Genomic DNA, 16,840 nt, shown 5'->3' with positions numbered 1-16,840 from the left:
GATAATCAGGCATTCCAGAAAATTCTACTTCAGTCCCTTCTGTCACCCCTCAATTCCAGGGTCAAGCTGTACTTCACCATAAATTCCAGCTGCACCAGACCACTCCAGCGAACTGTCCTCTTTCTGGACCTAGAAACCTTCTCCTGATGGTGTTTCCTCCTTCAGGATCCACCAGCTACACAGTTCCCAAAAGCTTAGATATATGTCATGCTTGAGAGAAAGTTGCTGTCCTGTCCACCTCACTAACTACTAGGATTTATCATTAAATCAGTAGTATAGAAGCTGCCACTCATTTTTTCACACATGTACCTTAGTGAAAGAACAAAGAAACAGATGAACCTTCAGACATCATGTCCTCTGAACAACTAGGGCAAAGTCACAGTATTTATTGTTATATATCACACCTATAGGGTGTGGATATTCTGAGTTACTACCATTAGAGGGAGAACCACTGAGGGAGTGAGGTGTTTGAAATTCTGTATGTTTACAAAAAATATATAAAATTATATTTCTCATTATCTCAGTAGAGCTCAAACATCAAGAACTTGTAGCTTTGCTTGCAAGTCCAAGCCTTCTTCATCTGGCATTTGGCTCAGAAAGTTGCCTTCACTTTCTCAGGGTTACAGTTACGGTGCTTGTTCAGGTCACATCTAATGTCTTTTTTACTATTTTGCTTATCCCACCTTTTCCCTCTTTACCAGGCAGACCCAGAAACAGTCACAGCTGAAGATTCTTCTAAGTCCTGTGTGCTTTTGTTTTGAATGGTTTCACATGCTTGTGTTTGTTGCTGACCACAATTATTTCAGCGTTGTCAGCCATTTCAGTAAGGAGCTAGTTTCTTTCAACTCTAAGTACTCACACTTCAGTGAAAATAAAAAAACATCGCTTGGGACAGGGATAATCTTTTCCCTTTCCGTGGTCAATAAGCCAAGTTGATTTTGTTCTGTTTTCTTTCTGAAATATAAGGAACTAGCCATGATAGTCTTGGTAGGTCAAAAAGCAAAAAGTTTGCAGCTATGTGCACACATGGATTTTCAGTTAGCCAACCTCACAAAACAGTTATTGCTTAGTTTTTTCTGTCTCCCCCCCCTTTTTTGGGGGGGTGTGTGAGGTGGGGGGGTGGATGGTGGTGCTAAAATGTCCTGCCAGCTTCTGAGACACTTGTAGAAACTTACCATCTTTGAGACTTCTGATCTACTAATGTGGTTGTTTTTATCCACAAAAGTTATTTAACTTCTACTATTATACATGGAAACATTGCCATATAGCTAGTCTGAACGTCTAGAAACACGTATGTTCATTTGGGTTTCATAAATTAGGTGTCCAACTACAGAAGCATTTGAAAGGGAGTAGTCTGGTAAGCGTCCTCAGAAAATGCCTAATATGTACTGACAACAATGAGCACAGCCATTTCGATTAAAAAATGCAGCTAGAAAAGGAGAGGCTGTCCAGCTGTTATATAAGACTATGATTTTTGAACACTAATTTGGGAGTATGATTTACTGCCCCTCATGCTTCTGTTGAAATTGCACCCAAAAATACACTGAGTCAAATAAGAGCCCTCTAACTGGTTGGTGAAGGCAAGAGGGGTAGGCATGTGTTCTGCTCTCTCATCTATTTCCTTTTAAGTCCAATGGCTAGAACTGGATGTTTGTGAACACTTGCAGATAACAACTTCCTGTATGTTGAAGAGTAATGTAAAGCTTCTAATTTGTAGGTTCACTGATTGAGCCTAGAAGCATTTAGTGTACGTACCTTTGTGCAATAACACATACAGTGAGTCCCCCTAATTCAGAAAAGGTTTCAGCTTTGCTCTTCAGCTTTATTGAATTTTTCACCCTTAATGAAGAAATTGTTGTTCTTAATATTAGAATAGTCTTTCTTAAAATTAATGATCAGTTACCTTTGTTGGATAGGGAAAGGCATGGCATAGAAAGGATTGGTAAGGAGGGGGAGGAAAACTTTTGCTCAGCAGAGGAGATTGAGAGGCTAATGAAAATTAAAAGTTGAAAAAACAAATCAAAAATTGAAATTGTAAGTTTGCAGGGTGAATCTTGAATTCTCTTGCCTTAAGCATCAGGTTGCTTGCAGCTCCAAACTTTCTATCCAGGCAAATGTCTCAAAATTATGTCAGACTCTGATAGCCCTTCCATACATACAGATCAATTTTAACATCGCTATTTAGAAGAAGAGTAATATTACTTCACTACTTGAGATCTGGTTTGACATAAAATCAATAGTAAAGGTATTGCCAAGCTTGGCTTATCTGGAAGCCTGCTGCAATGATCCATCTTCTGCTAGATCGACAATGGGCTTCATTCCTGATTCCGTTAAGAAAACTAAATCGGCTCTGACTAGCCCCTGTTTGGATAGTGGGACCAAGCAAAGAAAGTATAATTATTTACAGCATTAGAAATCTTGCTGCAGTTGGATCTTGGGGTGGAGGCTTTCTCTGAAGGGGAATACCCTGATGATGATGAGACTCCATACACAGAAGTATTCTGGGTGATGCAAAGCTACTTGTCATTTTTGCGGTCTCTGGATGCTTGCCAGCTTTTCCTGTGGTGTTATAAACGAAGTCAAATTTCAGTACTAGAGAGATTTTAGTGCAGAACTAGAATGTTTCGTGCGACCTTAGGGCTCTGACTCAGAAGAGCTGCCAGTTCACACAAGTAGTGGTTTAAGATAATGGCCTGGCTCTTCTACCAGATGCCACAGTTCTCCCAGCAGAGATGGCAGAATGGACAGTGTGTCTTGCTCAGTTTTGATGTTTCAGAGGTTGGTTTATTGACTTAGATCACCAGTGGTTTTCATTTATTTTTATGTATCAGGCTATAAATGGCAAGTTCCAAAATGTCTGGCTCATAAACCATGTAGGATTAAGGTGCAGCAGCTGAACTAGTTATTGTTTTAAGCTGTGGGGCAGTAATCTCTTTAGTTGCTAGCACTAAATGTAACACTGGTTGTGAATCAGAGGCTGTGTGCTACAGGTTCCTGCACTCAGGGGTGTGATAACACTGGCGATACTGTGATGTCTCAGCTGAGGGGGTGGGTTGTAACTTGGTGGAGGTGCTAGAACTATGTCTCAGTGCTTGGAAGGTCTAGTATGCTTAATAGGTAAATTCAAAAGATTTAAAGACTGTCCTTACCTTCAGTGGCTCATTGAACCAATTTGATTAAGGCCCATTGATTTTTGTGGCCAACAGGATGCAATGGAGCGATGAACAAAGCTGTGTCATGTAGCAGAAGTGATTCAGTTCTGGGTCAGTGCTGAATGCTCTTGGATGTTGTGCCACAGTGTGGCAGGGGGGGATATACTTATAAGTGTATTTTATAAGATATATTTGTAAGTGTTGGACATTCCTGAAGCTGCACTGTAATACAAAATGAAAGCAAAGCAGCCATTCTCCTTTGTTGGGTAGTAGAGATGGTGCAGTTGTGGTTCAGGGCTGGAGATTTCCGAAGCTGAATTAAATTATATTGAACTATTGAATATGATATGATGGGACAGGCAACAGGAGAAATAGGGTCATCTTGATAAGAGGAGCTCAACTCAGATGAGTTTAAGGTATCTGTGGGTATTTATGTGTGTGTACAATGGTGAAAGTGGAAGATGGGGGGATGCCATAGAAGGGATCGTAAGAAACTCTCACCAGAAAAAGGTATATAGTTGGTTTGTGGAGGGAAGAATGAGTTAGGTAACTAAGCGGCAAGCAACAGTGGAGAGGGTGATAAACAATTAAAGTTGCTTTGGGTTTTTTGCAAGTTGCAAATTAGGTAGTCTGTGATTTTCACATTGTGTCCAGCAGAGATGTGTTTGTTGTCCAGGAGTTGTCTTCTATTGTGTTTCCGGTGCAAGATGAGGGCTAGATGATCACTTCATGGCAGCTGAAGGCATTTCCCAAATGAAAACGTAATGCTAGGAGCAGAGTCTGAGCAACACATCTTGACACCATGGCCTGGCCTCCTTATCATCCCACTGTCACTGACTTGGAGTCACTCATCCAGGGTGCCCCCGGCAACATCAGCAGCATGTAGGGTATGGGTAAATTTATCTCTGTCTGGTGCTCTTTTCAGAAAAGAGCTTAGAGCAAGGATTCCTTTGTCACTATCCTTGCTACAACCCCTTTCCAAAATAGTAACGTATAGTTTTAACTGTATTTTATTGTCTTGTTAACATGAGGTAGAAGGACAGTTTTTAAAAATAAAAATAAAAAGACTTTTAAGAATTCTGCTGGATTTTTTTGATGACACCTGGATCCCCTGACTTCCATCAGGCTGATTTGAGTGAGGTACTTTGAAAATTCCCACTTAGTATCTCTCTCTGGCTTTCAATGCCTAACAACCATCTTTAAAATTAGAGTGCATGGGACCATCTGTCTTTCTCTGAACTGCCACAAGTGCTGCACAGTTGAGAAACCTTTGCTGTCCAGGGGCTATGGCATTTGTTCTGTGGTGAAATGTAAATTGCCAGAGCAATCTGCATTTTCTGGAACACCGCTTCTCTTCTTCCCCTTGCTTTGTGGGTGCACTCTAGCTTGTTAAGCTGGGAGATTAGATAGAGAACGCACAGAAAAAGGTTCTCGCACCTGACACGACCAAGAAACATTCAGGGCCAGAAGTTTGCTTCCAGAACATACAATCTCCTCCTAGTTTGAAGAGATCCAGAGACTTCTGCAGCTGCTTGGTTGATCTGTACTTGCAAGGGCAAACAGAACACAACCATATATGTAGAAGGCATATATGGGTGTGTGTGTCCAAAATTGGTGATAATTTAAGCCCCATTTTAAGTGAGGAATCGTTGGGAATGGTTGGATCTTTTCATCATTAGCAATAGGTTCTGCAGCAAAGATAACTGAACGTGAGCTTGGTATACTGAACATCACTTGTTTTATATTAACACCTGTTTGTTATGTTGGAGTTTACATTCATCGATCTATTCCCCGTGTGAATACTATTACTTCTATTTGGTACAGTGCAGAATCTTTATGCTAGAGACTCCATGGATTCTGGTGTGCTGTATGTCTGTCTGATAGCTCTTTGTTGTCTTCCAGGGTGAAATGGAAATACCTGATGGCCCAGATTGGCCGAATAGAAAGACCTTTTAAAATCACCTTGCTATATTCAAACTGTGGAGCACAAGAGGCTGGAGTACTAGCAGTGGGCTTCTTGCAGCTCAGGAACTGCTTTCATGGTATGTTGCAATACAGTCAGGTTTGGAATAACCAAATGCAGTCAGAAAAGAGAGCAGCATCTTCACCAGAATCGATGAATGTGATCAGGGAGTCGGTCAGATGGGAGATAAATGAAAGCTGATTCTCCTCTGGGGTTTCTGGCAGTGCTTACCTGTCAAGGGTCACATTTGCATGTGTTTTATGGGTGTGCAAGCATGTTTACATGCTCTGAAGGCAGGGTTGAGGCTCAGAATTGTAGAACTGATTTAAGTGATCCTCTCTGCTTTTCACATTTGCTTTGCTTGATCTTTGTATGAGAAAACAACAGGGTTTATGCTGCATCCAGCAACAGCGATGGAAAAAAGTCTTTGCCTAGATTATTTTAGCATTTAATATTTTTCTTTCTTAAATAATCAAGAACAAAAGACTATCCTGTGTCACCAAGGCCTTTTCCATACTGGGGCTCTATCTTCCAAATTTATGAAGAAAAGAAACATCAATCTGCACTCCATGGGATCTGTTTGCTACTGCCAGGCTGAGAACTTCTGTCTAAAATGAAAATAATTGGAATGTAATTATTTTCTCCAAAGTACTGAGTGCTCAGCTCAGAAATCCTCAGTTTTACCTGGCACTTACAGTCCTGTTGTGAATGTTGTGCAAATGATCCTCAGTAGCTGTGCAGAACCTTGCTAATGTCATTTAGGCTTCTTGGAAGTACAAGAGTCTGTCGGCACAGGCAGCCTGCAGGTTGGAGACATAATCATCTTCACTTCCTGGTTTTCATGCATTAATATAATGCTATTGCCTCTGTTTTGCAGACACTGTAGAAATAGCTTGAAATGTAATATAAAAAGCTTCAAATGTAAAAAGAGAATACTGGTTTCACAGAACTGTTTCATAATATTTCACGAGACTGGTTTTGATCATATTAGAGATTTAATTTTATTGCAGTTATTAATCTTTTAATTTAACAAATGTTATATTTGTAATGCAATGTTTTTTTTGACAGTCATGGAGTTTTGAGGGGATACATACAGCCTGAAGCACTATGATAAATACCCCCAAACAAGCTGATGCATGTACCCAGTACAACACAGTGCCATGAAGAAATACTCTTTCAGATTCTGTATCTGGATTGCTGCAGAGGTGTCCTTTTCTCTTGCTTCTGGAATTGGTTCCCTAAATTTTGCATTTTTTCCAGAGCACTAACAATCCCAGTGGAACTTCTGTGCAGAGCTCTGCTAAAGGTCCAGAAACTACACAAACCTGCAGGTCCGTAACAGACCTGTGCACACACACATCCACAGGACAGGCTGGGTGCGTTAAGACTCAAGCTTTTGGGAAATAACAGACTTTAAAATTGCATTCAGCCTGGTTGCTGGGTACCTGTGCAGTCAGTCAAATACTCCCGGAGTATAGCTGACACTAGACTAGCTAGGGTGCATGAGTAAAGTTCCTGCACAGTGAGCTGACTTGCTGGGGAAGCAGCTGTCTTCACGGGCTGGATACCACAGAGCTGGCACAGAAATGTGTCAGCAGCACGAGTGTTAGTTAAGCCTGAGTCTCAATAGGGCATAGCAATGTGTCTGTCAGGACTGGAGCTAAGTGGGTATCTCTGCCTCCAGCAGCAGAGTGTCATGCAGCATGCCACAGCTGCCTGGCAGATGCACAGTCACGTGTGCAGAACTGAGGAGCACACCACGGCAGGAAACTACAAGGTCCTTTTTTAAAAAAAAATAATTTATTATCTAAAAATAGCACAAACGCAGCAGAAGACAGTGCATGAGAGAGAAAGGAGCAATAAATTTGGGCTCTGTGAGAGCTGAGGTGATCTGCAGGAATCTCATACTGGATAGAAACCTGCATGGTAAAAAAAAAGAGGTGAGTATCATTTATCACACAAAGGACACTTTCTGAGGTCCTACACATGAAGGCTGATACACGTGAAGGGTCATACACATTCTGCCAACTCATCTCTGGGCTTCTTTCTCTTTTTTCCTTTAGACAAAGAAAACCAAGATATATATGACAAGGGCTCCACCTTCCCCTGCCTTCATGGAGGCTGTGTCAGCCACCTACGAATCTGTGAATTCATCAGTGATTGCCCTGCCAAAGAACAGGAAGGAGTGAGGTGTGGTGAGTATGTGGCATGGCATTTCGTGGGAACCTTCATCCAATTAGAAGAAATAATTTAGAATGAAAAATAAGTTAAATTGATTCTGTCTCTAGATTAATTCAGTATTTTGCCTCCTCAATTAATTTAGCTTATTTACATTAATTGGATACCAAGGTTCTCTTTGAAAATTCACCCTATATAGAATAAAATGGATTTGGGTTTTTTGGTTTGGTTTTTTAAATATTGCAGTAAGGAGCTCAATGACCTGCCTTTCATAGCTGCTGCTACTTCAGAGAAAGGCAAAACCTTATTTACATGTCTGCAGTTGGGTGAGAAATTCCTTCTGGACCCAAGGTCTGAACTTCCCTTCAGTGGAGGGTGCTGATCATCTTTCTAGTGCCAGCCACCAACATGGTCATAAATCTGTCCCTCCAAGATTCCAGTTCAGAGCTCATCTTGCACATCATGACAGAGAAATCCCCTGACTCAGTATATGTGGTGCTAAGAAGCATCATTTAGCTTTGTTGCAAGTACAGTGGCAGAGATCTAAAATAACCTGTTGATTGGCTTTCCTTTAAGTGGACACAGAAAACTTTGTGATGCCTGCAATTTCATATACAGCAAGGCCTTTACAGACGTATGGCAGTAATTTACCATTCTTTAGACTGTGGGAGCTGCAGTTTTGCACAGTATCTAGAGCAGGACAGAACTGCAAAGTCTCAAATATCTCCAGAAGCAAAGTGTTGGCTTTCTGATGGTGACTCTGGAAATAAAAAAATGAGACCTATTAATATTTTGACATTGAAAAACTGTGTAGCGTAAGTTGGGTAGCTTAGACAGCCACAGTGAGTTTTGACTGTTGCTGCTGTTTGTGTTCTTCCATAATCAAGTTTCTCCTATTTTCCTGCTTTTTCTTATTCTCCATTGTAGACAGTCTCCCAGAGGGCTCACATTGCTCTTTTGAAGAGGGTCCGTGTGGCTGGACATTGAATGAAACTGCAGCATCTCCTTGGTCTATTCGGGGCTTTACTGAAATGATTCAAGATGACTCATTTGTAGGGTCTACCTTGCAAGCCACTGGTGGTAGGTCCCTTATAGTTCTCTCTCACTCTCTCTGTGTATGTATATATACAATAGCCTTGAACTTAGTGTTTTTAAATTGGTTTAAAATTTTTGGCATCATTGCCAAATCAACTTTAGCATCAGTATTATCTATAACAACTTAAAATGTAGCTAAAATTAACTTTTGAACATGATTCAAAACTTCATATGAAACAACTTCTGCAACAAAGTTAACACGAAACTATTGGAGACTAGGATTTTCCTTCACCTTAAAAAAATTTTTCTCTATATATACTTCTTCCCTCCTTCTTCCTCTTATGAGCTATGGAGTTGCAGAGTACTGCAGCAGCAACATGATAGCTGCTGCATCACAAAGTAAAAATTGCCCAGCAGAACTAGGCAGCCTGTAGAAACAAATCTTTTGGAGACCCTTGCCAGACTCCACCAGTGGGTTAGGAAGAGCATCACATGTAAGCGTATCCCAAGACCAAGTGATCATACACATTCTGTGCCATAGAATACCACAATAAAAAAAGAGTCAGATAATTCCCAGAACTGTCAGCCTGGTAAATAAGGAGGTAGGCCAGACCCTTACATGTTTAGATTGAAAGTCAGAAGTGTTAGCACAGATGAGCCTTGCCTCACAGTTCCCTGTCAAAATGAAAGGTGTCCATATGAGCGTCCTGTTTGTCTCTTGAGAGCTTGTATAAACTGTCCCTGGGAACAGAGACTATGAATAAGCTCTTCCAGCCCAGTGTTTGTCTCAGCAAGAGTCATTGATGCTGATGGTGTAAGAATTAGGGCTGATCAGGAGCTCACTGTAGATTGGTGTGAGCCCCTGTATGGGAAGATACCTGAGTGGTGTCTGAGGTTTATGCACTCATGTTCCAGGAAAGGGTTTGGGATGTTGACTTTTGTGCTGCTGAAATCTACCAGAGTGCTCATTATAGACTCACTAATAGATTTGCTCTCGAGCCATGCTTGTCATCTTACTTACACTGTGCTTCAGCACAATGATGTTAAATTATTTCAAGAGAGTATAAAAAAAAGCAAAACATCATCTTGTCTTTTCTGATTCACTTTTCTGTTCACAGGACACTTCCTCTACCTGCGAGCAGACAGCAATCAGACAAGCGGTATGGCCAAGGCTTACAGTGCCAGCTTGCCAGCCAGGATTGCCACTGAAGACTACCAGGTATATCGCTCTGTCTTAGCACCTTTGTGGAGTTAATCATCAGACTGTAGGTACTGTTTGAACAATTAGCCCATTGTCCTGTGCCTCTGCACACTCTACGAAACACTGGAAAGCAGAAGAGTTGGCTATACCACCTAGCTAGCTACTTGTTGAAAGCTGGAAAGGAGACATGAGGTGCATCCCCAGTAAGTGAAAGCAGGAGCCCCAAATCAACTCCTCAGTATGGAAAACTCCCCAGCCTAACTGTACCGACTATTCCTCGGAAGGGTACCCAGCACCTGAATTGTGTGAGGTGGCCTTGGTTTGTAGGAAAGGGAGCTGGCTGTCTGGGCTGTTGAGCCATCCAGTATACCTGCTGCTGAGACTGCTCTTCATAAATTCTGCAGTACTTTCGTAGGAGTTAACAAACTTGACAGTTTCACTGAGAACAGGAGTGTGAAGTTAGTAGGCATTAGATTTTCCAGGAATAGGTAAAGATAATAAACTTCTGTTTCCATTCTTCAGGAATTTCAAAAGGTGAGGGCAACCTGGCATGGATAAAATCACATAACCTGCCTTCAGCCCAAATGTCTACAAAGAATAAGGGGAGTTCTGAGATGTCAGAATTAAAAATATTAAATAATATTGTACTTATAACACTTAGGAAAATTAAGCTGTAAGTTTGAGCTGGAGTCCAGCCCTGCTAAGAAAACAGAAAGCTTTGATGCCTTCTAATTAGAGCTGGCAAAAGAAATATAGTGCAGGTGCCAAAAATGTAACTTCAGTATTTATATTTATTTATAAATCCAGGTCAAGTTTGTTGGGTAGTTCCAACAAAATAAAATGTACTTGGACCTTGGTTCACAAAACCAGGAGGAGGAGAAGCAGTAACTGTTGGTTATGGTGTACAGGTCACAGGAGATCTGGACCCATTCTCTCCTCCATTGGCAAGGATTTGAACCCACATTTCAGGAGCAAGGAACTTCCTGTGGTTGTTCTTTGCAGCGCGTGCGTGTGTGTGCTCCCTTTCCTGCTGGTGCTGGTGCTCTCTGCCATATAAAAAGCAGCTCAGTGCCAAAGCAGTGGTGGAAATAGCAGTTCTCTCTTGCTCTGTGGCAAAGTGAAAGTGGTGCCCCAAAGAAAGAGGAACGAGTCCTGCTTCAAAATATTCTTTGGCTTGGTGATCAGGTTGCTCATCTGTCATATGGGTGCTATAGTCCAGATGGTGCCTATGACTTGGAGCAAGTATATGGATTGAGGTTTCCTGCCTCTAGAGACAGCCTAATTCCTGGTTTCAAGGGCATTTCGGGCAGGGCAGCTCTCCCCTCGGAGTGCCTTTGTGCCCTATATAGTGCCTGGGTATAGATTGAGCCATATCAGTGCAACTCATTAACCTAGGTGGTTACAATGGGAATCCTTAAAAGATTTAAACTGTGGTTCAAACCCTTTCACAGGAATCTTTAAGCTGGTGAGAGCACTGAAGAGGAGTGCGTTTAGGATTGTTTTTCTGCAATAGCCTAACTCTAGTGGAAGCATTTAATGATAAAGCATTTCTTGAATTTAAGCCTGTGTTCCTCTGCTTTACTACTTTTTGTTCCTGAAGGAGATAACAAGGAAACCAGTGCTCTCTCACCCAGATGGTGTCTGAGGCCATGGATATTGTCATTAGTGGTTGGAGAATAGCTGCCTAACAGGAGCATCAGTCAGGGTCTCCACCAAGAAAATTCTGTGCTAGGAACAGTGCTGAGTCATACACAAGCAATGGGGGCCTTAGTGGTGTGTGTGATTAAACAATTTGACCCAGGATCAAAGGTTTGGTGTCTCAAATCCCCACAGAGGGGAGAAGTGAGTACCTTTCCCTTTTTATCTCAGGATACCATTCTTTTTCTCTTCTTCCTCTATTACAGATCCAATTCTCAGTGCATGTTTTTGGCAGCTACAATGGTACCGTCTCCTTCTCTGTCAGGGAAGAGATAAAAGGAGCTCCAATCACCTTGCCAATGTGGGAAAGAGCAGGGAGCTGGAGTGACCACTGGTTTCTCATAACCTTACCAATGCCAGTGCTTCAGAACCGGTAAGAGCTCCACCGGCAGCATCCAAGGTTATCTCTAGAGATTTAGTAAATTGTTACTGTCTTTGTTGTGAAGCATCACTTTCATTCTTGCCTTCTTCCAGGGCCATTTCTACTGAAAAAATTACAGGAGTACTGCAATTCTGCTTGCTGAGGAAGTATTCTGTCGTACGTGCATATCTTCATGCACATACACAGCTTAGCTCAGCACAAGCCCATACTGTGTGTCTGCACTTGCAAGCAGCCTCAAACAGTGCTTAGGTATTGGGAATAGCAAGTGTCTGTACTAGAAACACTTTACCAATCTGAGAAAGCCAGTATACTCACAGTGGCAAAGTGCTCCCAGCAGGGAAACAGCTATATTAGCGTAGCTGCGCTTTGTACTCCCATAGTAAAAACAGCCATGTGAGTCAAATGAGTGGTAAAACCACAGTTTAGCCAGTACAACTGTCTAGTGTATATCAGTGCAGCCTAGGCAATTGGTGATCATTCATTGCCACATCACTGATGCAACAATCTCAGGAAAAGACCATTGCCCAAATCAGCCTTGCACTAGTTTTCACAGTTTTAGATGTGAAAATACAGTGTGACATCGGTTTTCAAATTAAGTCAAATATTGAAGATTCGAAGAATTTCAGCCCAATCTGTTTTTATTCAGGTATTTCTCCTCCCTCACCCAGTGTCATTTGATCTCAAGCCATGTAGCTGGTGTTGGCAGCTGGTTATTTTGCACGACACAAACAATTTTTAAATTGCTCCAATCTGATTTTTTGCGTCTTCCTCAGGAAAGCCTGTTTCATATCACACTTAGGACAAAAAAATCTCAAAGTCTATACAGTGAATATTATAAATGGAAAAATATCTGCCTAATATTGGCAATAAATAATGTCTCAAAACTTCATGGATTAGAAGGTGTGAGGAGATTCCTTTTAACTTCAAATATTCTCTGCACCTTTGTGTAAAAGGCTAAGGGATTTCGGTCTGGAAGTGATAGCAATTCAGACCCAAGCAGTAGTAAAACTCGGAGACAGAGAATGTTGTTCTACCCTCTTTCTAGTTTAATTTCATGATTACTTTTGGTCTCGGGATTATCATGTGTTCACCATACGCACCTTTGCCATGAATTATTCCTCTAGGATAGGATAGGTCTGCATGCTGGTAGTGTATTTAATATTCTTGTCTGACACAGTCTGGCGCCCTGTGGATTAGCATCTGCTTAGTTCTGCATATGTAAAGTATGACCAGTGAATTTGTCCAGAATGGCTCTTTTCTGCAGGCACTTTCATGTGGACCTAACCACAGCAGAGTCCTAGGGGCTCTTCAGAGGTATTTAAGACCTTCTGCCTCCTCTGATATACAGTTCCTTATGCTTGTCCCCTGAAGCCTCCGATTTCTGCATCAGCCCTCAGTTCTGAAGGGAAATGGATCTTCTGTGGCAGGAGAGAATGGACAGCAAGAGGCTTTAGGGAGCACTAGCCAGCACTGCATGAAAAAAATGGATATTCAAATACTTTGAAAGAGTTGAGCACTTAGGCAAAATGAAAGAAGTAGGTAGGTCATGCATGCATGTATTATGACAGTCTGTTTCAAGTAGTTCCATCTTGTTTCACTTCATGTAACCTTTTTGTATGCCATTTTCAAACAAATTTAAAACTAATGTGACACAACAGTGACAATCACTGTGGGTGAAGCGGTAACTGTTCAATCTAGCAAGCAGACCTGTGCTACCTGAGCTAGCCAAGTGCCTGACAGCAGTAATAAATTGTCATTTGCTGCACTGATCTATAACAGAAGCAGAAGCAGCACACACTTTGCTGGAAGGTGTTGCAATTTGCCCCAAGTGAGAAAACCCTGTTCTTTGTGCTCCCAGGACACTTGGGCTCCATCCTAGGCCTCTTGTCTTGTTCCTTCCATGCTCTGCTCCTTCTGTCCTGTCTCACCTGCTTCTGTGAGCACTCAGTGCCTTTCTTCCTTGTTTTCATATACTTGGTCTCTCTTCCTTCTCCTTCAAGCTCCCATTTGTGAACCCATTTTATCTGTCTCATGCTTCCAGTCATAATCTCCCTCTCTGAACTCCTCCCTGCTTCTTGTTTCCATCTCTCTTTCAGCAGGTGCTATGTCTCTGTGTTGGTTTTTTTAAGTCTGACTCCCTTCCCTGTGCTTCCATTCTCTTCTCCTCCTAGTTCTCTTGTGCGCTTTTATTTTGATGATCCCAGGCCTACAATAAAGCTTTATTCCCAGTCTTCCTGTTTGACTGGTTGTTTGTTTCTCTCCGTAGATCTCAGGCCCAAACCCCCTGCACCCCAAGTCCAAACTCCCCTGCTGTAAAGTTTCCAGGGAGCTCCCCAACCTCTCCAAGATGCCACCTTGTTCACTCTGGATTCAGTTTAGGCAGCTTCTTTCTCCTATTTGGCCAGGATTAGCAAAAGAAAGAAGGGCTGGGGAAGAAAAAGTGTATTCATTAATTTGGACGGGGAGTTCTCACTTCATGTAGCTGAAGCAGGACCTGACACAGTTAATAACAGCACTGCCATGGAAAGTACCGTTTAGCCCCAGACTTGAAAATATCCAGGGAAGAGGAGACTGCAGGATTAAAAAAATTCTACCAGGCATGGAACTGTCAGGGATTTTAAATTTTCAAGGACATTTTACTAAAATTTGAATAGATTCTCATTCAAATGGAAAAAACCTCATCCCTGCCATGTGACTCTCTTCCTCACAAATTTCAGATCCCGCTTCCAATACCTGGTAGCGCAGAGCACTTAAAAAGTTGTCAGCATTTTCGAGCATGGTCAAAGTGATGAATCCCTGCATTGCCTCATCCTCAAAACTGGCAAAACATTTTCACTGGTAGGCAAGTCATACTAAATCACCCAAAATAGAAAAGTTCAGCCTAAATTGGTTTAAGGTTGGCAAAGTTGCAAACAATTGTAAACAGAGGCGTATGGTGAACATTGCTGTACAATCTTAGCACAGTTTGGTATAAACCTCCATGAATGACTTTTCTGTATATTCGTGGGTGCTGGCAACTTTCCTCAGTAATGCAAACTCAAGCAATGCTGTGCTTAGGGAATTTTTTAGCACAGTTTGGGCTGGCATGCCATTTTCCTGTATGTTGAATCTTCAGGAAACTCCTGTCCTTCTCTTGCTGTCCCCAAGGAAGTATGAAAGGGCTGTTTTTCCCTGGTTCCTTGAAGCAATGATAGCCAGTAGCAAAGTGGGTGGGAGGGAACAGATCATACAAGGAGAAGGGGTAGACATGAATTGCAGCACAAATAGTTGTTGTAGCAGGATACAAATGGCTTGATGGGGCCAGAAGGAGAGAAGCTTTAGCGGATAGAAGGAGGTGGCCTTGGAGGGGATATTTAAGTGGTTTTTAGCAACAGCTTCCTCCAATGAATTTATTTCTTAGGCAAGAAGGAAGACAAACTACACAGTTAGCTGATCAGCCTCCCAGTTGGGCATCTAGCCACTTGGAAAACTGCTTCTGGTGATCAGCTGGCAAATTCACTCACTTGGTTCACACACACAGGGAAAAAGGCTGCTATCAGAAGAAAATCAGGCAGGCAGAAGACCAGACATCAGAGCGCTGAAGAATGTAATATGCTGGAGTCAGCAAAATGAACTCAATGAGCAGGAACACTGAAAACCCCTCTGGCTAACACAGCACAGAGTTCAAAAGGCAAATTCCTCCCCTTTTCTGAAGTTGTGAGGAAGGGGAGGCATACAAAGCCCAGAGCTTATGAGATGTCTATTCTCATGCACTGGAGGAGGGGGTCATTCCCCAGGCTCCCATTTGTACTCAGCTGGAGCAGAAGTCTACCTTGTACCGCAGTGCCGTGGACCCTCTCCTGCTCTTACTCCATGGACCAGATGCAGTAGATTGACCTGACTAAGGGAACACTGCAATGTGGGTGTCTTAAGTAAGGGGTAGGCAGTGGTGCTGTATCTATGGCTGTGGGTCCTAGAAGGGCCCTAGTCCTGGACTCAGGGTGCTGTGACTTTCTCTTCCATCAAATGGCTGGGGAAATTACTGTCTTGTATCAGTGGACTTATGTACAAGGTATGAAAATGCAAAACTATTGCTAAATCGCTAATAAAGAGGCAGGTTTCTGTAGGAAGGGGATCAAATGGCAAATTCCCCTGCTAACCCCATAGCTAAGAGAGTGGTCGTTCAAGGGACTTTTGATTTGCATTTGCAGCACCAACACTTACTCCCAGAGTGCTCAGATCGTATAGGTGTGAATGCTTTCATTTAAGCACAAAGGGGGCCATTCCTGAGTTGGGGTGAAAGCAGCTTATCCCTAAAGATTCTGATGCAGCTATGCAACATTATATTAACTGTGGTTGTGGACCAACATTTGGCTGGTGGTTGGAATACGCACACATACTTTATTGCCACTAATTTGGGACAAGCGTGTTCCTAGGCTGACTGACTAATGTGTTAGGCAGGTCCGTGCTTGATCTCACATAAATCATCATTGAGCTTCACCAGTGACAGCAGTGGAGGTCCTCTCCTTATGCTTTTAATAAGCTCTAAATGGGCTGGACATCAGACATCTGTTTATTTCTGAAACTTAATGAAAAACAATTCAGTCCTTTCCATTAGAAGGAGATCCTTCAGCCCATTTTCTTTCCTCCTTGTGAATTCAGAATGTGGCAATCACATGGGACATGACAAACCTCCTAGATAAGTAGCTAACACCTGGTCATGGTAAAAAAAGATGAGACAGCCCAGAAAGCGAACACTTCAGGGAGTTATGGCTGAAATTTAAAATTTTCTGACCTTCAGCTGAAATAAACTCATGTCACCCTGTTGAGCTACATTGGCTGAGGATCAGGCCCAAGATTCCTGTCCATTTGGATATTGTTGTTCTGTTCAGGTTTTATTCTGACTATCTCTTTGGTGATGGAAAGAATGAGATTCTTTTTTCCCTTCCCTTTTGCACATGTCTAACTCTCTTACCGTTTATAGCAATTGAATAAGGATGATTGTCCATGTATAAATATTACTGAGGGACAGCAGCTTGTGTTTCTACATGTGTGTGCAGATAGCAGGGGAAGTACATTCTTGTTCCCCAGTGAAATGTGGCATTATATGAATGTTGGTTGGTCATTACTAACTGTTGATGTGTGGATAAGATTTCTAGCAAGTCCTTTTGGCTGCTCAGCTGGGCTTGTCTGGAGGAAATATTCTAAATAGTGATGATCATGATTCGATGATAAGGGAACATTGTATTTTT

General features: G+C 42.1%; 1 protein-coding gene across 1 annotated transcript in view; it reads left to right on the top strand.

The window, feature by feature from the left end:
* The window catches only part of LTK (leukocyte receptor tyrosine kinase), a 95,612-nt gene that overhangs the window by 49,676 nt on the left and 29,096 nt on the right, over nucleotides 1–16,840 (top strand). Inside the window, exons 5-9 of the mRNA XM_076343516.1 lie at nucleotides 5,055–5,194; nucleotides 7,179–7,310; nucleotides 8,221–8,373; nucleotides 9,447–9,547; nucleotides 11,434–11,600. Of these exons, the coding sequence (XP_076199631.1) occupies nucleotides 5,055–5,194; nucleotides 7,179–7,310; nucleotides 8,221–8,373; nucleotides 9,447–9,547; nucleotides 11,434–11,600 (693 nt within the window). The remainder of the gene's footprint in view (nucleotides 1–5,054; nucleotides 5,195–7,178; nucleotides 7,311–8,220; nucleotides 8,374–9,446; nucleotides 9,548–11,433; nucleotides 11,601–16,840) is intronic.

This window comes from Aptenodytes patagonicus, chromosome 7 (assembly GCF_965638725.1).
Source record: "Aptenodytes patagonicus chromosome 7, bAptPat1.pri.cur, whole genome shotgun sequence".
Lineage (NCBI taxonomy): Eukaryota > Metazoa > Chordata > Aves > Sphenisciformes > Spheniscidae > Aptenodytes > Aptenodytes patagonicus.
Note: the sequence above shows the minus strand (reverse complement) of the source record. Positions and strands in the feature narration are given on the sequence as shown.